This window comes from Acanthaster planci, linkage group LG04 (assembly GCF_054643075.1).
Source record: "Acanthaster planci isolate LZ-2023a linkage group LG04, COTS_SCS, whole genome shotgun sequence".
Taxonomy (NCBI): domain Eukaryota; kingdom Metazoa; phylum Echinodermata; class Asteroidea; order Valvatida; family Acanthasteridae; genus Acanthaster; species Acanthaster planci.
Genome location: NC_141780.1, coordinates 4,407,973 through 4,433,608, shown reverse-complemented (window position 1 = coordinate 4,433,608; position 25,636 = coordinate 4,407,973). Strand labels below are relative to the sequence as shown.

The following is a 25,636-nucleotide window of genomic DNA, read 5'->3' as shown; positions in this document are numbered from 1 at the left end:
TCCAGTTTCTACCCCCCTTCAGAGAAATTGCTACAAATAATGTCACCCTTCAAATTAAATCTAGCATACTACATCGGCCCTACCAACTGCGTCCAATGAAACTAGTAAATAAAATCAGGTTCGTCTCCCCCTGGCTCGGGTACATTTTGAAGAAGTGGGCAACAGGTGCAGAACGCCTCGTCTCACCTGCCAAAACTGGACCCCAAAGTCACGTTCCAAGTTCAACGTCGTTAATCACGACCGACAAAACCATCCACCGGAAGATGGCCTGCCGCGCGTTTTTATTTGCGACCGAGGAATGGCCCCGCATGCGTGCCGTACGGAGCTCCGAAAACACGGACGAGAGGTTCATTAAACCTCGGCTCGGGTTTAATCCATCCGTCTACTAACGTCATTGTTACAACAGGAGGCACGTTCGGTGTGGTTTATTACGAAGTATCTTTTCTTGGAGGGTCTTTAAGATGTTTCTCATACCGAACCGTCAGTTTAACTGCCAGGGTTGAAAAGGTCTTGTTATGGTATTAATGATAACGCGTTCAGAATCGCCACCGTCTTCCACCTCGAAATCCCGTCACTATTCCGGATCATCAAATTAACCAGAGTCATCTGGGTCATCCATTAAAAAAAAAACAGATTGAGAAGGGTGGACCGATGAGGAGGGGGGGGGGTTGCTGCAAGCCTTTAACTGAGCCGAGGGCGAGTAGGAGCAACGAGTGACGACCATAATCTTGCCGGTGATCGATTTGGCCTGGTGACCTGTGCACAAAATACATGTACATGTACATCCCGAATAGTACGGGTACCACGCAAAATCGACCAGTGGTCGACCAAAATGGACGTCGCTCAAACATGCCCCTGAATTACTTGGCTACGACTACGGGAAACGGATTCGTCGTGCGACTTATCCCGATTTAACTTCAGTCCCAATAAGCCTTCTGCGAGTTAAATTTGAATAAAATCTGGTACACCTAATTCTTTGAATCAAAGTAAACATAACAATGCTAATTCTCCATACTAAAGACACTGTTGCTGTAACTCGTGGATACGGGCAAGCTTTTGCTGTACAGTTACATAACAGAAGCCTTGGGACAAAAACACTGTTTTCAATTGATTAAGAGAAGCATAAAGGACCAGTCCATTTCCAGAGATGGTGGCCGCTACAGCTCCCGAATCCCGAGGTAACATATGCAGCAAGGTATGAGACGGAGAGAAACCCCCCTGCTTTGTGTTGGTCATTGTCTCGCAGGAATCTGGGGAATTCCTTTCAGACATCTTGGGGGATGTGTTAAGTAACAATAGTCTGGAATGTGTACAGGGATTGGACATATTGGGGGGTACCCCTCGGTCTCATTTCTTGCTGGGTATACGAGGTATAGCAACGATGTCTTTAGACAGGGGGAGTCAAATTGTTGTGTTTGTGTGCAATCAGATAACTCAACGTACCAGATTTCATTCAAATTTAAATTAACAGACCATTCGGCACTCCTACACAGGGCACCCCCTCGTAAGCATGTAAGCAGCCAAAGAATGATCACAGTCGAAGTCGTTCACCTTTCAAAAAGTTGTTGGTAGATTTTTTTTCGATTTATTACATCCAGCACAGGTATTTCAGCTGATTATCACAGTTATTTAGGCACATGAGAAACGGAAATAAACAAGCATGATGCTTTAGGAGAAAACCTTTCAGGAAATGTTCAAAAAGGGTAATCGGGATGTTAAGTGACAAGTAAACTGTCGGGTAATTACATAATTGTCAATGAATCGAGACCCAGCTCATACGTCATCAAGGGTGAAGAGCTACGATTGGTTGACCACATGATGACGTTCTCGCTGCGGCCCGCACATCTATCTAGTAAAAGAAACCGTCCCACGCAGGAGATGTGCCGGCCCAACCATAAACCTACGGTCAGTCCAATATCACATTAAAAAAATCTCACACAGTTATAGTTCAGAATTACATTACCGTTGAAATGTACACAATAAATAGTGGTAGAATAGATAATTACAGAGTACTGCTTTTAATTAAAAACTGGTTAGCACACACTAGTACACCTTCCACAATGCTCACAGTCACGTTATTATACTCACATAATATCATGCTATGTGTAAGTTGTCAAATGCCATTATATCAGTATGGGCCTACTTGGTATTACAAGAATTTTTACACATAATTCAGTCGTATATAGCCATCAAAACGAAAATAAAAATGTCAATGACAAAAAAAAAAGTGGTTTCAAAAGAGAGTAACAAATTATCTATATAGGCATTAAAACAATTCGTAGGTTAACAATATTGTAAAATGTACAATTTGTGCAAATGTTGGAAAATTATCCACGAAAATTCAAAATCGCTGCGTCTTTGCCGTCATTATGCAGGATCCCCCCCTTTCCACAGATCGCCGAGGCTGTCAAAATCCCGCCTTACACTGAGGATCTTTTTTTTACATGATAACGCATTTTAATTATAGAGGACCATACCATCAGTCGTTGTTTTACAATCTGGTTGTCGAACTCAGGCGCGAATACGAGTACTCATGTCATATTTGAGGTCTCTTTCTATGATTTCACAATCGTTTGAAGAAATTACCACATCCAAAACAGACTCTACGGGGTTACTCAACATAGAAAAAAAGCTTATTGCTTATCCAAAGGGGATGAATAGCCTTAACTGCTAATTACTCTTTTCAGTTAAAAATTGACCGAAGTGTTTCGTGAGATGTTCGATAGAAGCGACTCAAGTGCTAATATCTATAAAATGAAGCTTTTAAATGAAGCTTTTTATGTTATACGGAACATGTAAGTAGGAAAATACCACACAAATTATTTTGGATTGGAAAAAACAATTTTTAAAAATTCAGCAGGCGCTTGTTAAAAAAAAAGAATGTCAAAAGACTAAATACCTGATCCGTTCGCAACATGTACAGTACGCTATACAAACAACTCGAACTGGCAAGTATTTTCGATAGAGGTCGCTGTCTACAACAGGGCTGACGGGGAGCCAAAAAAGGCTTAAAAGGAGGTAATTTTAAATAGGCAAGTGGACAAATAAACGAGCTGCACTTTGGGTGAAAATATTAATTATTGTGATAAAAATGGACAAACACAGTTTTTTTTTTAACATATTGGTGCAAAAAACGCACTAATGCACATAAGAAACTTCCACAGTTACCCTTAAATTCTTTTATGGGGGGTATGAGACCTTAGCGAGAATGGTGTAGCCACGAAACGGTGCGAGGGAATATACAATTATTCAATATAACTTCGATTTTTGTCTTATCAAATAAAATCCGTCAGGTCTAGGAGTAAATTTCTGTCTTGATGTAAACGATATACGAAAATGGTCCTCAGTTGTGTTCGATGTTACGCTACACTCATAAAACTGGTAAGCATCAATGGCAGACTTGCAGTTCTTGTACATTGTACATTAGCAATGTTATCACACAAGCGAGGCTCAAGAATTAGCCATGATGTGACCGGACATACCTAACAACCTGAAGGAGCCGTTACAGTCGGAACATATGCAAGCACTGTTATTGTTAATGACAAACGATCACAGAGTGAAGTTGCCCACATGCACATGGTACAGCACTGTGCAAGATAATCCCACTCTCTCAAACCCAACTGGTATTACACTGGTATCTTGAGAATATATGTACATGTACAACCAAAGTACATTGCAATTACTACCGAAGTATTTTAACAGTATCACTGAAGACATGCACAATGCAACTTACTCATATCTCTCAGTGATGTTGGCTCAAGCGCGCGAATCCCGATGTGTTTCTTAATAACTTGATTTACAAGCTTCCCTGGCCCGGATAGGCTAACTGGGACGATAAATTAGCCAAAATGTGGATTCTGCTCACTTTTCACACAGTTTATCAACCCCAAAAGGCTTTATTTTCCTTGTTGGAGGCAAGTGTCACTCGGAGGTGAAATATCTGACGGTAAGTTCAATTTCAAAACAGTGCGGTTGCCAAAAATATCTCACCCCCAAAAAAACAGCAGCACTAAGGAAATAACGGTTCATTCTGTGCATGATTTCGTTTAAAGATCGAACTTCATTGTTGTCAAACCTTTTCTTATTTACACTGTTATTTCTTTTTCTCTTTACATCTGTCCAAATTTCAGTTGAATCAGATAACACAATTCATTTTCTCCATTTACAATCCCCCAATTCCTTCCCGGTTCTTGTTTTAGTACGCGTTAAACGTGCAAGGGAGTGTTGGCGAACGACAAACCACAAATCTTATACTTGACGTGGCGGTGCACGGTGTCAGGTTATTCGGTATAATACTCGTACTTCCTGACCAATTACATCCCCGGCCCGGGCAAAGATGGCTGCCGTGCAAAATCTTTCTTGCAGCTCGACAACAGGTGGGGTGGGGGTAAGCCTATATATACAAGAAGAGTTCGCCTAACCCTCCCTGACCCTTCAAAAGCCATCGGAGGATTTTGAAGGATGCTAAAGGACGGAGGAAGAAAGGCGAAGCTCAGTTACTACATGTATTATTTTACATGGGTACCGATGCCCAGTGCAGGTACAAAGAGTGTGCTATTTTGTTGCAATGAAGGATTTTGGACGACTCAAGGCGGTTCCTAGAAAACATGCCCGGGAGAAACAAGGTTCAAGCCCGCATTGGGGTGAAAAGAACTGGGCCTATGCATTCTATGGGATCGGTTTCCAAAGTCCACGCGGAACGAAACACTATCACGTGGATATGAAGTAAAAAAAAAAGTCACGTACAACAAAAGTGTTAAATTATTTAATACCGCATGAATCTCCGGGATGCTATAAATTCGCATCCGGGCGTACAAGTTACCTAAACACCACCGTCATTTACCAGGGATCGTGCTCAAAGTTTCACTATTCTTCCTATAACCTACGTGGAGGGAAATGTACTCTTAAATTTGGTACCAGGGTCCAATATCCCCACAACAATAAATTATGCCGCTGAGGTTTTTTTTTAATTATCAATGAAAAGTAACCGCTCTCTCCAGTTACCCTTTTTTCATCACAGAGTGTTCCAACTGCCTGTATGCATGGAACAAAAACCTGAAATGCGTTACATTTCTGGCGGAGTAAAAAACAAATCAATCAAAATCATTCACGCGTTTTGAAGGGCGGAGGGGTTCTGCACTTCCAGACTCGACTGTGTCCCCTCCAGATCATTCGGGATTTCTTGGAACCATCTTTGAAACTTCCCTGGCTCAATGTACCATCACATAAAAATCGTTGAAAAACCACGTGGACAGACGTGTAAAATTAACAGAATATTTGCTCTTAAGTACAGAAAAGCGAATAAAATTAAGCGTCCAAATTCTGATATTGGAGTACTGAGTGACAAACCTTTTCTCTGGAAAATTTCGATTCGTCCGAAATGACCTCTTCTACACGGTTCACGGAACACAGTACAAACAAATCGATGTGCGATAGTACATTAGTAAAATGGTACAAAAAGTACACAGTACTGAATAATTTTTGTAACGTGGAAGGTTAAAAACGGTTAGACTGGAGACAGATGGAAATTCCTGAATATTTATATCTACGAAGAAGGAACAGCTCATTTCTTGACTGTCACGGCTCAACTTGAACCCTGGGTTGATAGCGTCGACGTGACGGTGACTGTTTGCATGTTGCCATGCAATTCGTATGGTTTATGGAGGCTTTTTGGCGGGAGAACAATTATTATTGTCAGCAGGCCAATTTATTATGTTTGAGCAGAGCAAGCGCTCGCACGCGACTGGAATGGGGGAAATCAAACCAGTCATTGGTAATCTGGGCAAAAGCTCTCTGGAGAAAGTTATTGTGCGTCCGCGATTGGGTTTACAATGGCGCAGACTCGCCACCTTGGCCCAGATTTTCGGATCTAATTCTTGGCATACTAGAATTTATAGAATGCTGTGGCTTTCAGGTAAATGACTGTCCTCCAAATAAAATTTTCAATTGCTAAATGTCTGAATAAATGATCGTTTTTCTGTGATAGCGTTCGGCAAAAGACTACACATAAGTGCCAGATTCTATTTACACATTTCGAACAAATAGAATTAATGCATCTGTAATAAATAACTCTTTTAAGAAGTAGCCCCAATCAAATAGATCGCTAGTATTTATTGTAGTAACGTCGAACACGTTCATATCAAATGGAAAAAGAAAATTCATCCCATTTGACTGTTTTTTTTTTCTTCATCCCAACAGCAACACAGGAAAAGCAGTCCTTATTTTGTTAATAAGTTCAGTGTACTGTTGATAAATTTCGCAACAAAAGTATGGCCAGCATAAAATTCCTTACAGGCGCGTCAGCAAAGAAAAGTAGCGTTACAACAGTCGACATGGGGAACACTGCGAATGATGGGCGTGATGACAATCATGTCACCTGGTAAGCCACAGCGATGACAGGCAGAAACTGACAAACAATGGTCGTATAAAAATGGCAAGAAAAAAAAAACACATGCGACACCAACATGGTCAACATAAAATCAACAGAACATAGTTACTAATATACACTACTATTATTTACAAGCAAAGTCGGCTTCCAGCCCCGACTGGAAAAGCGTTTGTTAGCGGAAGAAATGAAAGTAAAAATGTACATCGGGACAACAGAGAAAGAGAGAGAGATTGTTTCACTTGGAGCAAGGCCACAATTCATTAAATGCTGCAAAGAATACAGCCCGTATGACTGAACACCACTCGCTTCCATAGGGAACTTCTCACCCAAGGAAATTTCAGTGTATATACAAGTATATCTTCAGATTTCCACATTAGATAAACTGATTTGACACGTCCTTCAGAGCAACGGAGGCCTAATGCTTGAACTTTTACGAACAACTTATCAGTGAGCGCGGCCAGTGCATACGAAGCGAGTCCGGCGGCGAGGGTTCCTGGAGTATTCTGGAGCAGCACGGCCGAACGCATAAAATTCAAAACAAAACCTCGGTTAGACAAACAAAATTTGTTAGGCCCATTGATATTAAATGACACCTAGAACTGAAGACACAGGCATTTAGGTACTGACCTTCAAGAGTTCTCGGTACAGACGGGTACACTCCGTAAACGCGCTACATTCCACCGTTTCGATTCGTCTGACTCCACGACCGGCAGAGAAAGTCTATACACTCTCACCGCGTACACGAGAACCCGCTGTTGGATTCCGAGGAGCGACGTCACGCGAACGCAATCGGCACGCACCTACAGGAGGTCCCAATCCCCCTCTACCCCTCAAGGCAACAAGCCGACAATGGTGTAATTCCTTCAAGTTCAGCCGCGAACCCCAAAGACAAAAGCTCGAGCGATCGAGCGATGAGGTTTCATGTCTGTATTATATCCTAGGGCGCATTCTTTTTCTTCGTCCTGCGACTGAAAGCGGTGATCGGGGTGATTCTTGCAACGGTAAGACAATCCCAGAGTAGCAAAAGCCGACTGCGCCTTGGCGGTGACTCGCGGCGTGTTATGAGCGCCGCCCCGGCGGGGTCCGGCCCCCAGCCGGCCCCGCTCTGCTCCTTGACCTTGCCTGGGTCGCTTGCCAAAAAGAAGGGGAAAAAATCTAAATCCCGGGAGATGGAAAGAACGGCATTGACTTTCAGTCCATGCGCAGAGGAAATCCAAACCCACAATTACCGCTTGGGGCTTTATACATTGCATTGGATCTAAACACATTCCGCTGTTTACAACGGTATCGAATTAACTTAAAGAAATAACAGTTTGCGACAGGATTAAGGTACGAAAGTCATTGCGTGTTTGACTACGTGCAGTATCATTAAAAGGATAATGGGTAACGGGCCAATTACGAAATGACAAAATTGACACTTTATTTCTCCGAATGACTGGAAGCCTGTAATGCTGACCGTCGAAGCATTTACGATGTTCGTCTCCGTCCTATTCAAGAATTTCCCCCCACCCGACACCAGCAAATCTAAAAAAATTCCTTCGAAATGTTGCTCTGTCTTCATGAGAAGCATAAATCAACATGGTGGCCGACTGGAAACGGCAACAAATCACCAGGCGCTATGAGGTTGATCCGCTTAGTAAATCATTCCCAAGTTTCCCTTGGCAAAAGCGAGTTTACACTCTTTTTTTCTCCAGCTGCGTGGCTGATCGAAATTCTCCACGACGGGTTGCTTAAATTTCCAATCTACCTTTAAAAAAGAAAACATGTATTGCTTTTCTTTTATTTCGAAGGCAATGGCTTTCCCATATTCTGCGCGGTAGGCGGGATTTCCCGACTGTCAATCGCGAACTTGGCTTGTCCAATCAGAGCAGCGTATTATGCGCAAATGCGCTGACGTATGACGACCACGTTGGTGGGAAAGCACTATTCGAGTGGCGGATTAAACGTGAATAATCCACTTTTTTTAAAGGCCGAGATTTCGATTAAATTATATGGGCGTATAAAGGAGAATGTATTCATCGAATACGTAAATCGGGCTGATTAATTATTGGTGTAAAATTTGGCAAATCTAGAACTACAGAGAATGAGCATGCTAGCCTAGCCCGTCGATACCGCTGGATCTGAACCACATACTTTTAACCCTACCCCCCAAGGGTGTATGTAAAATCGTATTGAAATTGGAGGATTTGGGACTGTTAAGGTTAAATTAATGCTGAAAACGGTGACGACGACTTCACATCGACCATCTGTGGCCACGCCGCCGACGGAGTAATCCTAGAGTGCGTGTGAGTAACCTTGACAAGTACCAGTATCAAAGCATTTGCAGCCGGTATCATGAGCACATTAGCGTGATACCCGGCCACTACCCACCCATGAGCATTCTTGTTCATGGCCAATTAGGCACGATTTCACCTGGATTCCAAGGAATTCCGAGACGCCATTCAATGCTTGCAATTTCATCAAGCTTCGGCTAATATACTTCGAAGTGCAAATTGCTTGGCGTAAATTTCCTTCACCGCGCGCGACTTGCGCAGGGAAGTGCTCTAAACGTTTCCCGTTACTGTCAAGAATTTCATAATCCACGCGGCTCAAACAAACATTATGGAAGTATGCACGGCAATTAAAAGCAGAATTAATCTTAACAGGATAACACCCACTGGGGCAGGTGAGGAGAAGTGGTGTGTTTAACAGAGTGGGTTCTACAGGAGAGGTGGCATTGAAAGACTACCGGTTATGTGACATCATTCACACAGCAGGAAAAAACATGATACCAATAACGCCGAAATAGTTCAAAGATATCGGTACTGGGTTTCAGTGAGGTTGCATCTTTGGGTTGTCATTTTAAGTACATTATATCGTTGACGTCATTAACGTAAGTAATATTATAAATATGCATAATAAATCCTTCGGAATTGTTATAAATGAATAGTTTAAAGATGCTACGATATACATTTTGAAGTACGAAAAATCACTGACGGGGATACTTAAAGTAAGACATATCACAGACAAGATATTTCGCATTTTAAATATACATGTATACCTGCGGTGTGATGTCATTGGTACGACACATGTACGTGGTATCAGTGGGATGTCTTTTAAGGCGATGACTAGGGAATAATGGAGCGATATTCCACGTTATTTCAATGCTGTGATGCTATCTGTAGGATATTGTGGAAGTGGTGTCTATGACACATAGGTGAAGCTTAGCAAATATCAGATATTATGCTATGTCTGTGACATAATGTTATCTACAGGATATCGTCCACAAAGGATAGCGATGGATGTCAGGTGAAACTTACAGGTCACCGCTGCAGTGGTGTATTTGCGATTAGCAAATGATGCTACAAATAAAATACCAACAGAAGGTGACATATTTCATTCTTATGCAGTTCACGCCATAAGAAAATACACTCCAGAAACACAAATCTGTTTCTCTACAAAATGAATCCCGATTACCCCGAATGCTTTCTGGTACTTGCAGGTGTATGTAGTATTAATATTACGGATCATGTAGACACAAATGGAAAAAACAATATTGACTGACAGTTTTTTTCCTGAAACTTTCCCTGGAAATACTTGGCAATTGATTCCAAATGCCAACACATAAATTTCAAATAAATACAAAAACAGGAAGATTTCTAGAGCAATGTTCTCAACCGATGGTGCCCCAGAAAGTTTTATTTCTATTCAGAAAAAACAACTTGGATGGCACCTGGATCACTGAGACTGTGTAAGCTCTGCTCTTTCAACAAAGGTCAAAGACGAAAGGTTACGGGTCATGCCGCCGACAAGAGATTTGCAGTAGCTGGACTTGCACAATACTTTTACCATCACACCTCAAAAAAAAAAAACTCCACGAAGGCATATTAAAAACACTCCACCGTTTCTTGGGATGAAACTGCAGCACAGATGACCGCTCAAGAGGTGTCAAAGGGGTCAAAGGTGAAGCCTTCACAATGTCACACTCTTGTAGGCTCCAGTGAACCTTGACTGATACACCTGCAATTATTGACATGAAAATACACACAGAGAATTACAAGGGGGCAGTGGAAGGCTGACGAAATGGAATAAGCAGCATCGGCTCAGATGGGCTGCAGTAAGGTGACTGGAAGAACCCTTGGAATGAAACGTTACACCCTGGCTTAAGTTGCGAGCATGGACATTGCAAGAGAGGGCCCAAAGCTCTTGGGGGGGGGGGACACTAAACACTCATCAGCAACAAACTGGCCGGCCATCAACAGTGGAAGAGGGTCAATTCCCAGGTATTTTCAGGCAAACTAGCGACTTTCCTGTTTCATCCTCCTTTTTCTTTTCTTTTCCATTTCTTTTCGATTTTGCTTTTTCCCTTTTTCTTTTCGATTCTCCATTTTTTCCCAGGGGGACAAGCCCCCCCTCCAAACACTGTGACTTGCTGATCCCTTGCAACGATTGAGATATCTGTGACAGTATCAACAAAGAGCTAGGATACGGGGAATGCCTCCAAGCGGTTCGGGTCTGTGACTCTCGGTCACAGGGTTTAGGGGTTCAAATCCAGCTACGGGGCATGCGTTCTGACCTTGAGCGGCATCGCTTTTATACCCTACCTGCCTCCCTCCACCAAGGGATATAAATGGGTACCTGTGTGGGCAGAGTGGGTTACTGAGGTTGATTAGCCCATGGAGGAATAAGAACACCTTCCTCCATGATTAGCCATTTCCACCTGAGATGAATACTCTCCAGGGAGCTGAGATTGTTCAAAGAATGCTTCTTGGCAATGGCAGGCTGAGCAGGGAAAAAGAATGGTGGACAGTGCCCAGAGCACCAGTACTGTTGCATATGTCTGCATTATAAACATCTTCATCAGTTCACTCCATCCCTAGACTTGATTCCAGTCCCAATATCATCAGCTGCGGGGTGTCTCCTGCCACAAAGGCTCACACAAAATATGCATATCCCATACTTATGTTCCCTCCACTTTGACAATTAACCATTTAACGAAATAATTTCCTGTTCGTGAACCGTCCCCACTTTTGAAAAAAACTTAATGAGGAGTTTCTGTCATTAAATTAGGGAATGAAAGACTGGGATAGGATGTGGAGATACAGACCATGGGTAACACGTGCCAACTTGAATCGGAATCCCACTAGAATCAACCCTTTGTTTATTTCCCTTTCACTGATTCACCAGCTGCATATTAACAACGTCACCCCTTCGTCTGGCAGGCATGACCTGTTTGCAACACTAGTTTCTTAACTTTGGAAACTTCTGGCGAAAAAGTTTCTGACAAAGAATTTGTTATAATCATAAACTCTTTGCTGGTAAAAGCAAGCTTCTGATAGATGCAAAACCTCATCTCTTCCAAGAGAGGGATTTTTTTTTCTGCATAAGGACAATCCCTGCCTGCCCCACCTTTCTCCCAAGGACATTCCTCAAGTTTAATTTTAACTCCTGCCTTTTGCTGTGACACAGGGTGGTAAGGTGCACATTTACGCGACGACAGTTTATTGGTGGTCGTGATTCATCACAGTTCCACGGAATCTTAATACGCTCCCCCGGTACGAAAGCAAGACAATTAACACTTGTGAACATTTAACGAGGACATTCGGGGCGTAAATCACGTACGTGAGCCACCGTGCTGTAAATCACATCTTCCCACTTATTACAGTGCCAGACTTTTCTTAAAGGCACACACGCCATCCACTAAAAGCCACAACTGAGTAATTCTGTCAACCCTAAATTTGGTGAGAATCTTGGCAAATTGAAGCTTTCCTTTTTCAGTGTAGTACTCAGGACTTGGGCCGAGTTTTTCCTGAATTTTGACTTTTTCATCCCCAGTGTCTCCACAAAAAATATTACGAGTTTATGAAAATGAGATTCTGCAATAGCCCTAACATAGCAAAGAAAAATTTATCTTGTTTCTGCATTTCGGGTTTTCAAAGATGACACGATTTGATATAAAAAAATTAAATTTAGAAAGCAGCTGCTTAACATACAGTTACCCAAGTATAGATGGTATTGCAAACTACTCACTGAATAAACTATCACTTAAGCACTGCAATAATCTATCACTTAAGCACTGCACTAACCTATTACTCATGCACTGCACTAAACTATCACTTAAACACTGCACGAAAATATCACTTAAGCACTGCACTAATCTATTACTTAAGCACTGCACTAAAGTATCACTTAAGTACGGCACTAAACTATCACTTAAACACTGCACAAAAATATCACTTGAGCACTGCACTAACCTATTACTTAAGCACTGCACTAAACTATCACTTAAGTATGGCACTAAACTATCACTTAAGCACTGCACTAAAATATCACTTAAGTACTGCACTTGTTTTACCTACACACAAAGCCTACAGTGATCAAAGGAATGGATTACAACAAACTAGGGAGCAGAGGGTTCATTTTGTCGAGCAAGAATGTTCAGAACAGCAGTATTCCATTGTTCTAAGATTCTGATTTTTAGGTTATAGATGACAAAATAACCTTCACAAGAATGCTGGCTTTACCAGAGTAACTGACAGATGGTCAGACATCCCCCTCTTCCCCAAAAGCCCTACTTCTTGACTTTCCACGTCAAGCAGGGATCACCCAACACACCCAGTAACCCAGTTGGCACACAGACACTCCCGTGGACCTCCTGACATTGTTTTCCTTCTGTCATCATCGGCAACTAGTTACCCAATTCTTGCCACACCGGCCCTGCCTCAAATCTGTCAACCGGTGCCCCCATAGGACCAGCTATCCTCCCCAGCATTTGCCACCATCTCTCCAGTGAATCAATTACAGGCATGCTAGACCAATGACTACCTCACTCCAGTTTTTTTTTTTTTTTCATCCTTCTTTTCTGTTTTTTTTTAAATCTGGCACGCATCGCGGGGACAATGCCTCCCCGGTCCTCCCAGACACCACTTAGTGAGGAATTAACATTGTGGCATTACACTATTCGATGGCAATGTCCTCTACTCAAACCCTGTGCAGGAGATCCTGCAACATCTTTTTCAAGGATTCCTCGTTTTTGTTGTCATCACCAGTCTGTAGGATGATAGGCATTCCATGAATTTTCCTTGGACAGACATGCAGTACGCCCCATGGACAACTTGGGAGATTTGACACAAACCATGCTCAAAACCAGGATGAAGAGTAAATTTGCGACATTAGAAACTAGTTTACCATCAACATTGTGGGACTGTGGTCATAAAAAAAAAATGATTTCAAAATTGCTAGAGTAACCAGACATGAGTATGAACTCTTTATAGGAGGCAATGATTCCAGCTATTGTCTCCACATGCAAGATGACATCAGATGGGTCGGGGGGGGGGGGTAATCGGAGATAATTTCTACACATACAATGCTGATCATCACATCAAGATTTGCCCAAAATGGCAATTCACATGAAACAAAGAAAGATATTCAAATCCTTAAGACCCTGATGCATTTAGCCAATTGACCGAGTGGATAAAAATGAGAAAGGTGCCTCGGAAGTCTTGAGAGATTCTCTTCAATTTGGAAGGCTGCCTCTGACAGCTTCCATCTTGGATCCAGAGGAGGAATGAGGGAGGGGCAGGAGAAAGGGTAGCATCATTTCTTTTTAAAGTGGATCGGGCTGAGTGCCCTATTTCCACTACCGGGACTGTGAGAATGCAATATGCAGTACACTGCCTGTTCTGGGACAGGTGCGGAAGTTCACAGACTAGTCTTCAGAATGTATGGACAGCTGGTTCCCACAAGCTGAGTACAGTGAGAATGATTTTATTGCCCCCAGCAGCAAACTTCCCGGAACTACTTAGCTCAGAAATCCACTACACACAGAAACCTACTTGCTAGTCAGAAAAAGCTTGTTTACCAGCCACAATATCACACTTGAATGTATAGTGCTGGAGACAGGCTCTCTGTTGTTCTCTGCTAAGCACATATACTTGCTGGGCCCAAATCCACATTGCTCAGCAAATTGATGTGCGAAGCAAACATCTGCTGTGAACCAGTCAAGAGATATATTAAATGCATGCCATTTTGGTTGGTAACCTGCATTTGCTAAGGAGAAGTTTCCTTTGCTCAGCAGATTTCAGTATTTAGCAGGTCTATGAAACTGGCCTTACCACATTTTCACTATGCCTTGTGAAACTGGGTTCAAAATTGAATCCAGGGTTTCCCTATGGACATTTCACATTTCTCCAGTTTTCAGCAACTGCCCAAGCACAACCCCACAAAAACCATGACCGCTCAGTGGCCAAACGACTGGAACTCAACCTATCCCAGCTCTAGCTCTTACGTTAAATCGTCATCTCCAATGAGAGTGAAACATAAACAACCCAATATCAGGCCCAGCAATTGGGAACGAACTCGGCAACTGGATAAATTCGGGGCCCAGCGGCCGGCCAATTAGGGCCCTCCCACGAGGGAGGGACAATGACCCCCATCCCAGCCGGTTACTTCAGCAATTTTTTTTTCTTCCAACTCCCAAGAACATTCCTTCAAGTCTTCAGAAATAGCTACATGGCCTGGAATCCTGGACTTGAACTTCGGATCACGGTCTCCACTTGTGTTGTTTATTTGCTTTATGGAAGGATGGTGAAGCTGAAGACTTGACGACAATTTATTTATTTACTCTTTTACAAGAATCTTTTGGTTGGTCCATTTGAACAAATCCACTATTCATGGTGAAACAAAAGATGACATTAACATGAAGACATTTAAAGGCAAAAGGGATGTACCGACTACACGGCTTTAACAATGACAATAATCGGTTTTCCATTTTCGAACTTGTATAAAAGTTCAAAACTGAGAATGTAACTTGATTGTATAAGAATAGGTAATATGAAGGAGTAGAATGAAGTGACCACTACAAGTTTGGAAAATGTTATATAGGGTATAGAAGCAGTCTGGTAATACAGCATGTTGACCTTTTTATGTACGACCCTGATCTACATCTTACCACTCCAACCCTGACCCATCACACAAATGGAAAACAACAGCAGAGCAACCCCAATGTTTATAAACCCTGATCTGTTTCTGTAAATTTTTTACAAACTGAACAGAAAAGTCTAATTAAACCATCACATTATCTGGCTCCTTTAAAGAAAATTTTTTTTTCTGGTTATAACAAGGGATGCAATAAAATTCTGCCAGGGATTCTTCAATTTGTTAGAGAGAGGAAGTCTTTGTGCGATGGGGGGAAGAACAACTACATATGTGGAGGGTGCACTGAAACTTAAATCGAGCTCATGGGCATTTTTCTCTTCATTCATGGGAAGATTTGTAGCTGAGGAGTCGAAAATAGTCAAGCTGAGAGTTATCAGAAAACACTTTACTGGACGAATTCTGATGCATCTGTCGGGTTATCACCAAGGTACGAAGTGTGGTGATCAAGGGCACGCTTGGGACACACAAAGTATCAGTTTACCTGGTCAATTGGACAGGACAGGGGCTCCAACTGGGCCAATTTGGAGCTAGCAGAGAGCCAATTAAAGTGGACCGGCACAGGAGGACATTCTCCGACTGCCTTGAGGTACTGAGCATACCTTGTTCCCCCCCCCCAAAAAAACGCCTCAATTTGGCTTCCTCTGATCCTCAAACCTATGATTCTTCCTGGTAACAGGCAAATCTTAAAGATAGTTCATGCAGAGATTGAAATTGTGCGACCTCTTCGTATGTGGTCTGCCTAAAAGAGGAGATAAACACCAAGTCCTGTGTACACTGTTATTCAAAGCTTTTAAGTAACGCAGTAAGAAAGTCCATCTGACTGGATTTTCACAGGCATTTTGGGGTGCGAAGATGGCCGGTCACTTCCGCAGTGCTAATCTTTGCTCTGGGCCATGGTGGGGGCTGGAAGCATTTTCACAGAACCTGTTCTCATCTGCAGACCACACTTCCTTTATGTGGGGTGAGATTTTTGATCCAGGTTGGGATAATGAGAGCTGGGGGGGGTCTCGAGTTGTTTTGTATGGGAAGAACTTCCCAGGGAACAGCAGAAAGTGGAAATGAATTCTCCACATGTTGGAGAGTTCATTTGGTATACTGAATGGTTAAGCTGACATCACATTTGAGAATTACTTGAGAATAGAGTGAATAGAAAACCCCCAACCTTATAGGGCAAACAACGAGGTCTGACAGCTACATAAGTGTTGTGCTGGGTTCATGCTTTTCTCAAAATTTCTGAAAAACTTTGACTCACTCATGGCCCAAACCAACAAATTCTCAGGGTCATTATTCTACCAAGGAATGGGTCTATTGAAGGCCTCTGTAATTCTGTCTTTCCTCTTAATTTCTCTCTCTCTCTCTCTGTTGTGAACAACCTTCCAAAATCCTCTAACAAAGTTGCCTTAAAAAACACCTAACCACCAAAAGCCATGGTTTTCCTCCTTGTGCCTGACTTGTACTTCAAAGTTCTTCTCTAATTACCAGCACAGATACTTGTTAGTGAAACTCTCAAAAGAAGTCACGACACTCCCCCCCATACTAGTACATCCTCTTTAATTTTTAGCCCCTCCCCTCTTAGTTCCCCCCTTGACTCATGCTTTAGATTTGCAATGACTTTTGCTGTCATTCTTTGTGTAAGAGCAAAGCACCACAAACTGACAAAAAGCACTGTTCCCAATAAGATTAATACGTAATGTGTGGTATTAACATGAACATGTGAAAACCAGGATCCAAAAAGGATAAATTTTCCCACATTGGCAGAAACATACTTGTTCGTTTCTCAGACTGCCGCAGGCATACACTTTTTGGCTGTGAAAACTGCGACAAAGTATGTTCGTCTCTTCCCCCAAGGAGCCCAGTATCAACATGACGACGATATTTGAGATTTTATTTGCTTCTTTCCAAATACCACATCCATGTGCAGAAAAATGCTCTGCACTTTCCAACAAGATCACAACGACCCCTCGTGCCTTATATTCTTGGCCATTTTTTAAAGGTGCATGCTTGGCAATTTTTTTCCCCCTGCTGTTAACGACTAACTCTCAAAAGTACAATTTAATTAATCTACAAGAAACTACTTATTTGTAAAATATGAGGGGCTAAATGCTATGACCCCCCCCCCAAGTTTTTTTCCGGGGGAGAAGGGAGGAATACAGTGAAATCTTTCCCATCCAATTTGAATCCTCTGCACACAACCCACATCCCCTTCCAATTTTCAGAAATGGTCGCCTGATACTGCTCATTTGCTACTCTCTTTATAGAGCTACCATAACATACCATGACCCAAATGAGTCACAAGTCACCAGAGCCACTTTTGAGTAAACTAAGCCTTTGAAGAACCTTGAATGGAGTGAAACGACGGAAACCCTTTGCGTATTTCACCTGAATAATGTCTGTTTTCATCAAAACTGAGTGACAGAAACCGAATGGGGGGTCAGGTTGGCACAGTGGTTCTTTCCTCTCTTTTTACCTCTGTAGCCCCGAGTTGATGCCTGGTTCAGTCCACACCTTATTCTGTGTTTTATTTTTCCCCAAAAGAATATTCCGCTGGGGTTTTCCTTTCACCCCTAAAACTGCATCTCACTCTCTCCTCTTTACGCAGGTTTCTTCAGACTTGTGAGCCACAGTACCTCAGGCACATGCGAGGAATCCTTGGTTACCAGAAATGTTTAAAGATAAAGACCTAACTTGGCTCTTTCTTATAACAATTAAAACAAAATTTTTAATGAAATAATCTAGTCTCATATCAGATGACTCCTTTACACCTTCCTTTAATAACACAGAGCAAGATACTCCACGGCCTCCAGAAGCTCCCCAGTGGACAAGGCATCGATGACAACACAAACAACTGTATCAACACAGTTGCACTTCACACCAATCAGATGCTACCAGGAGGTGGCTAAGGGAAACATACTGCACAGCAAACAGTGGCAACATTCCAGGGCCCCTGGAGCCCCCTTCTGCCCTTCCAAAGAATTATACCTTGGGGTGATAATTTGGCAAGAGGGGAAACAAAAGCCCATGCCAATGCTGAGCGTGAGACCAGAGGGACTTTTTTCTTACATGAGAGGCTTTAGGTACAGGGACGGAGCAACTAGATCCAAGCCCACAATGCAGCAGATACTGTGGCAGGTTCAGTCTAAAATGATCAAAGTTATCAAAATTTAACAGGACAGCTGAACACACACGGTAGCAAGAGTATCAATGGCACTTGTGTCATTATACTTTCATCAAATCCAACAACACCTCTCTCTCTCCAAAACTCTGCTTAAAGAAAAAACAATTCCTCAGTTTATCATTCAACCCACAGTTAATACATGTACATCAACTGAACAGTGAGGCAAGTCCCACATCCCCAACTCAGAATTTGAAGCATTTGAAGAGCTTATCTATCGTAGACTAACTGTGACCAAATCCACTGAATGACTCCTCCCGGAAACAACCAGTCCCCTTTTATGACCCTACCATCCCGAAATGGAAATATCCCACAAACAAGCCAAACACATGTCAGACACCTCCAAGAAGCTGCCAGAATCCAACAATAAGTCTTCCAAATTGATCTGGAATTGGCCAGTGTCATCTGCATCCAAACATCTTTGAATTCCCAGTATCTGGGAAGGTCTTTAGTCCAAAACCCAGACTTCTTTGAGCCACAGCTCTTGAGAGGTTGCGGAGCTGTGCCAGAAGTTTGAGGAAGCACTCAGCAGGAGGCGCAGAGAAATGAATTAGTTTGCGGCTGAGGGTAGGGGAAAAATATTTGTATTCAGGAATTACTTTTACTATCATGCTAAAAGATTTACAGCGCCATTCACCATAAAAGTCATATTTTACACAACATGAATCGGGAACTCTCAATTTCGAGTTCGTTGACACAGAACTTGTTTGTGTCTCTGTACCATTAGACATTCACTGTTTGCACCATTTTGTGAAGGAGAAACACCCACACTTGAAGTATAAAATTAGGTCCTGCATTAAAGCTCGAAATTCTGTTTTTATCCTTACAGTACACAGAGTGACATTTTCACCATAAATTGCTAGAGAGAGATGGAATTCTGGCAGAGGATCGGCACCAAACCAGGGGATTTCAAGGCAAGAATGTTTAGAACAGGTCTGGAGTGCACGTTGAGTCCGGTGCTTGACATTTAGGTGATGGGCACGCTTACGCATTATTTTACAGACCAACATGAGCATGTACACTGTACAAATACACAAGTGGACATGCATCCAAGCATAGAATCTGGTTTTATCTTAATCTTCCTCCTCCCACCCCCCCCCACCCAAAAAAGAACAGCTAAAATATCAGGAAGAATTTTTACATGATATTAAGACTGGTAAACAGGTAAACGCTTTGTGAAACTTACATGTATGTGTTGGCAGAGCTGAATAAAATACTATTACACCGTCAGCCCCCCAAAAAATTACACAAACTATGCTTGGAATTTTTTGGTGGTTTTCTCAGCAAAACTACCTGGAATCTGTCCACGTTTTCTCAAAAAGTAAAGTATCATGTAAACTGACAATAATATGGCACAAAAATTTAAATTCTGCTTTTCACAGAAGGGGGGGGAATGTGAATATAAATTGTACGCTTGACAGTGTTACTTCTTGATTATTAAAGCCACAACAGCATCTAAAAGACACGCAAGTCAATTTTTCACAGCATGGACAGGAATTTGGCTGGAGGGTTCGTGCCAGGAAACTTCTGCAAAAAAAAAAAAAAACTACCAGGATATGTTGAACATTTGCAGGCAAGTTTGGCAAGGTGGTGAGGAATGAGTGGAACGCTCATGCACAGGTACTGCAAAAGACTAAAAAAATGCAAAAAAAGGCACTACAACAAACACTAACGGTGGATTTTTTTGGGGGGGGGAGGGGTGTATGGCTGTTAATATGTATGTTATTCACCTGTGCAAAGTGGTAAGGCGGGTTCTGCAGGGTTAAGAAAGCATCTAAGCCCATATGCCGTCCTCCTCGTCCTGTGGAGAGAAACCGAGAGGACAGTTAGAGAAAAAGGCTCATTACAAGACATGCCTAAGCTCCGGCTTGCTTTTCTAGCAGCGTTTCTTCGTGTCAATAGCATTTGAAATCGTGGGGAAAAACAAAAACTGCATTTTTATAATTGGTGCTTGGGGCTCTGGTGGAAGAGAGGAGCATTTTTAGTATGTTTCATAACCGCAAAGTTTTTTCCCATCCAGAAGTTTGGCAGTGGTCGAGGTACAACTAAATTGACTTGGCACTTTCCAGACATTGCCAATGTTGTTCCCAAAATAGCATTTTTTGTACAAGAACATATGTCTCGATAGAGGGTTTGCTACTCCCTTGCAGACCAGTGTTTTGGTTTCACAGGGTATGGACAAAGGAAGCTTCCCTGTGAAACAAAAGAAGTGCCCTGCAAGATGGCTACCACGCAAAGCCTCTATACTTTTGTTGTGTGGTAGAGATTAAAATCTTCAGTATCTATGAGTTGTGACATATCATACTCAAAAAAGGTCAAGGACCACTTTTTTCTTAACTTGTAATGTTTTTTCCAAGCAATGAGTGGGGTCTTGTTCTTTCATTTTTTTTGTCTAGATGGTGCTCTCATTGGAATAAAAAATTTTAAAAATGTTTCAAAACATCAAATGCACATTTTCAGCAGTAAAACATCTCATATAAAAAGAGTACAGGCCTGCACAAAATAAAAAGTGGTCCTTTACTTTTTTTGAGTGGTGTATTTTTGTGTAAGCAACTAGTTAATCCAATTACCATCTTTCCCCCAGGTCTCGGACATAGGCCTAAATATACACCCCTATGTAAGCCACCAACCCCTGTTGTTCAAAAGAAGGAAACACTTGGATCACATCAGGCCACATTTTTATTGCTTTTTTCTTAAAAGAGATCACTTTGACTTCGGTTGCTTCATATTGCATACATAGTACCCTGATGCCAAGTGATAGCAAACTAGTTCTGCAATGGATAAAGGACGAATAGAAAAGGAGGGGGAGGGGCACAAAAGGAGAACTAGGGGGGCGTAACAAAGCATCAATTTCAGAGCACAGCTTGGGAACACTACCCATCTACCCTCTTGCTCTTTATAAAGGGGTTATACAAGTTCATAATCAGCATGCGTACACAGGTAGGTTTACAGAAGTCGGTAACGCAATTCCTACCCCGGACAGTGGTGGTGTGGAAACTGGCGCCAGGACCCGAAACCAAATCCAGGAAGGGGTCGAGAGCAGAGGGAGGTGAGGGTGCACCCCCCCCCCAATTTACTGGGGGGGGGGGACGAATGTGGGACTTGTGCAGGGGACCTGGACCGGTGACTGGCCATCTCACCCCGAGTTACCAGAAATGGTAACATCATGCATGTACGTACATGCAAGCCTACATGTACACATAGCACTCCACAGTTCTGGTACTGCATGCAGTTTATTAGTAAATTGGCAACAAGGCATGGTACCCTCCTCGTCAAAGTGGGGGAAGACAAAGGTCCATGGCTTTTCATGAGACTCTTCCATTTTACCAACACAACTTCAAAACTGGCAATTGATTCAAAATATGGAGAAGGACAGACAGAATACAAAACTAAAATCCAACTTGTTTCACTCCTCACCAGAGCGCATATGGGAGTGCACCGGCACAAAATATGAGCTGGAAACTGCAATGTTTCATTTGTGTCAAATACAGATGAGAGACTTTCCAAACTAGGAGCTGGCTGGGGTATTTATATGAAAGCCGAAACCCTACAGAGCAATGGGCTTCATGTGACAAGTCAAGATTGGCAGTACTAGCCAGTGCGGAATCGTTGTCATGCCTGACATTATCTTTCCCATCTGAGTTGGCAAGTATTCCATTTGTTCAACTGCGAAAATATACTCAGACATGAGAGCAAATTCTAGGATTTAGGGGGTAATATGTCAAGCCACAATCTTGTAGGCTATATTTATAACTACAACATCTGTCTTTATCAACATCAGTATGGTTTGGGAATGGTAAGTTATTCAGTCATGTATAATAATTTTTAGCTTGGACTTCAAGCTGGGAAATATTTTAATTAGCTTCAAACTGACAAAAGGTACTTAGGCAAGATACACAATCTCATAGATGTTACACAATTACAACCTGTGCAATGGCTTCATTCAATTCGACATCAGAGCCCATTGTTAAATTGTTTTCAGGTCAAAACATGCTCTGTAGCCCAACTTTTGTCCAATAAATCTTTCATCACAGTGACCCTATACATACAGAGCATTTCAGTGTCTCCATAAATTCTCCTGGCAGCTAAAGTTAATATTTTTTTTGTGGACCCTATTGTCTCTGTGCACAGGAGTAAAGTGGAGTTGGTCAAAGTTTGTACAAAAATGTCTTCCACTTTAAAGCCCCTCATCACTGGGAGCAATTTTGTATTGTCACTATGTGGATTGCAAAGCTGTTATGTAAGAATCTGTTCAAGTAACCACGGCTTGCCAGTGAAGCCTCACTTTCAACTTAACCAAGCAAAAGTCCCACCTATTACCTGCAGCCAATATCACAGGGCTGTTGAGTACAGAAATCTTCTATTCAGAAAATAATTTCCTCGGCAATTACTGGTTGCCAGCTGAAGTACTGCGCACAAGTGTATTACTTGAGGCTGGTTCACCTCTCATATCTGTACCAAAATTTGACCAGTGGGCTAATGTACTTAAACCTACAGATTAAAATGTGCACGTGAATGTGGTACCAATGAAGTGATCTTTGGATCAGTCCATTCAAATGAACAATGACCGAGGCATTCCTTCAACACCGTTTATTCCCCGGCTAGTGACTGGCGACCCAACCCACAATTTGGCTTGATCACAGGGCTGGACAGTTGTCAAACATTACCCCAGCTTGTCTGTCACTGGCGTCCTTTATCGACGTGCCATGTTGTCATCTGCTTCCTTCTCACTGGTTAAGGAACAAAAGCATGACAGCTTATGTCATCTGCTGCATAGTTTGTTTACTTAGCCTCATTGTGTTATATTATTTTTTTTTTCCTACTTTGTATAGGGAGGGAGTCAAGCCTATTGATGGTCCTCGTAAGTCAAACATCATCACATGCCATTTACCCTTTAAGCTAAATCAGTTATTCACAACTTCACAAGCTACTCAAACAAACACAAACAAAAGCATTCCTCTTCATCTGTGACGCGACCTTGACTTGCACAGACCTGATACACATACTCATGAAAGTCGTCAAACAACTGTAATGACACTGTGACGTACAAGTTTGCAAAAATTCAGTTCAATTATCTACAGATCCATCAGGCTTTATCATCCCTGAAAATGAAGGAATCTGTTTCCAACATTTTCCAGGTAAAGTTCGTCACTTTGAAGCTACCGGTGCTGCTGGTAGAGACCTTGTTAACTGCCCAAATGTAAAAAATCTTTATACAGTGAAAAAGTAGAAGCATGCTCTATATGGGTTAATCATGCCCGATTGGCATCAAACAATGTGTGCAATGTCACTACCATTTATAATTAACATTCCTCGGTGCCGGGTCTAAATTTCCCTGGATTAAAAAAAAAGACATGTTGCTGGCCCAAGTCTGGTAACCTATGCCCTGGGCGGGTGAAACGGGGACGCAGTGACGCGCCGGGCGTGCGGGCACCACCCTGACTTGCTCTGTGGGGAAAATTGGTAAATCGATACGCCTGGTTTATGGCAGCTGAGGCAAATGTTTGCGCTGAACTTGTGACATTGTGAAATTTCCAGCACTATCAATTTAATTTGGGTTTGGGTGCTGAGGGCTCCCCCCCCCCTTTTTTTCTACGGCAGCAACCGCCACGTCCAACTTCATTACTCGGTGAATGCACTGAGGCAGAGAGCTAACCCTATCTGCCCAGATCCTCCAAAACCTACCTCGGTATTTGGGAGGATTTTGCAGGATTAAGGGAGGTGGAGCCAAGCCACCATATGGAGGGTATATTTCCCCTTGTAAGTTGAAAGATTCTGGTTATGTGCTGCAGGTTTGTTGCATAGAGGTATATATTAAGAAAATTACAGCATGTTCCATTCCAAATAAATGCCCAGGGGGTTTAGGATAATTTCTTTTGCAAGTTCAAAATCAAAAATACCAACACGGAAAAGTAAGATAGCCAGAGGGGAAAAAGCCCCACCAAATCTTAGAAAACATTCGGACAGAAACTATTCTGACAACTTTTTCCACAAGTCAAAGTAATGGAACCAATGTTGTTCTTTCTGCAAGGGATTTACATGGATCACTCCCCCGTGTCCACCACCCCACTGAGGAGACATGCAAGTGAGGAAGGAGCAACATTTTTGTCATTTTTGCCATCCGCATAATGAAGTATGTCAGACTTTGAAATTTTAAGATTTGTGTTCATAAAAAAAAAAATCACAAAAATGTGAAGTTGCGATCAAACGGATGCCTGGCATAAATTGCCCCTTACAGTGGCTGTCATATTGGTGCAGGGATCATGTTAGGGAATTAGATCGTCATTGCTGAGCTGAAGGGCTTTACATGACCCCCGACCTCCCAGAGAAGGCTCTGTCAACCCCAATCAACCTAATCTAGGTGGTTATCATGGGAATCTGATATGGTACCCAGAACCAAAAAAAAAAAAAAAATGGAAAAATATTATTTCAGGCTGGGCCACTGCTGCTGATGATTACGACAGCTGTTGTTCCAGGGATCAACGCTGCATTTCAATATTTCCAAGGACTTAATCCAGAAAATTCGGGGCAACAATACACAGTTTGCCGCTGTATGTCTGAGGTCCTGATGTAGCAACACCGCACTGACCCTGGTGCATTGACTAAAAAGATCACTGTGACAAACCTTGAATTGAATCAATGAACACTATTTTCAGACAAAAAGTAAATTTGTGAAAGGCATTTCTTTCCCCGATGGGCCTTTTTTGCCTGAATTGACAAGATGACCACTTGTAGTTATGGTCAAGTGGTCAAATCTTGTAAGTGTCCAAGATTCTTAATGTGACCCTCCCCCAAACACCATGGGCAAGGCTGGCATATGAAGTGCCACCACAACCAGGCAACCCCCTTTGGTTTCATTCTCCATTCAACTCCTAAATCTGTCCCCCTTTCAGTCTATTTTTAACATGCCATAAAAGACAACCGAAAACCGTACTGTCCCAAACGAACAAATAATTTTCTTCTTTTCTTTCAAGAAGTTTTATTGAAAAACTAGGCAAGCTGCAAACAAGCTCAGAACATTCGATTTGCTGTAATGAAACATCTGAACCCCCCCCACAGGAAAAACAGTGACTAAGAAGTACGTCATAAATAGGTCACCATTAAACATCTGCAACAATCTGGGGGCCATCCCACAAGAATATGGCAACCCATTTGAAAAT

General features: G+C 42.3%; 2 protein-coding genes across 9 annotated transcripts in view; both read right to left on the bottom strand.

Annotated features, from left to right (window-relative positions):
* LOC110974216 (protein Wnt-5b-like) overlaps positions 1–10,323 on the bottom strand; it is a 93,325-nt gene extending 83,002 nt beyond the window's left edge. Inside the window, 1 exon segment of the mRNA XM_022225685.2 lies at positions 7,016–10,323. The gene's annotated coding sequence lies outside the window, so the exon portion shown is untranslated.
* LOC110974214 (ELKS/Rab6-interacting/CAST family member 1-like) overlaps positions 1,547–25,636 on the bottom strand; it is an 86,627-nt gene continuing 62,537 nt past the window's right edge. For 5 of the 8 annotated variants that reach the window (XM_087135762.1, XM_022225676.2, XM_087135759.1 and 2 more), the window contains one exon: positions 9,854–10,387. In XM_087135762.1, coding sequence (XP_086991888.1) covers positions 10,340–10,387 — 48 coding nt within the window. In that variant the 3' untranslated portion in view covers positions 9,854–10,339. Of the gene's footprint in view, positions 10,388–20,206; positions 20,278–25,636 lie in introns of all 8 variants that reach the window. The other 3 variants (XM_087135757.1, XM_087135763.1, XM_087135756.1) reach the window with 2 other exon arrangements.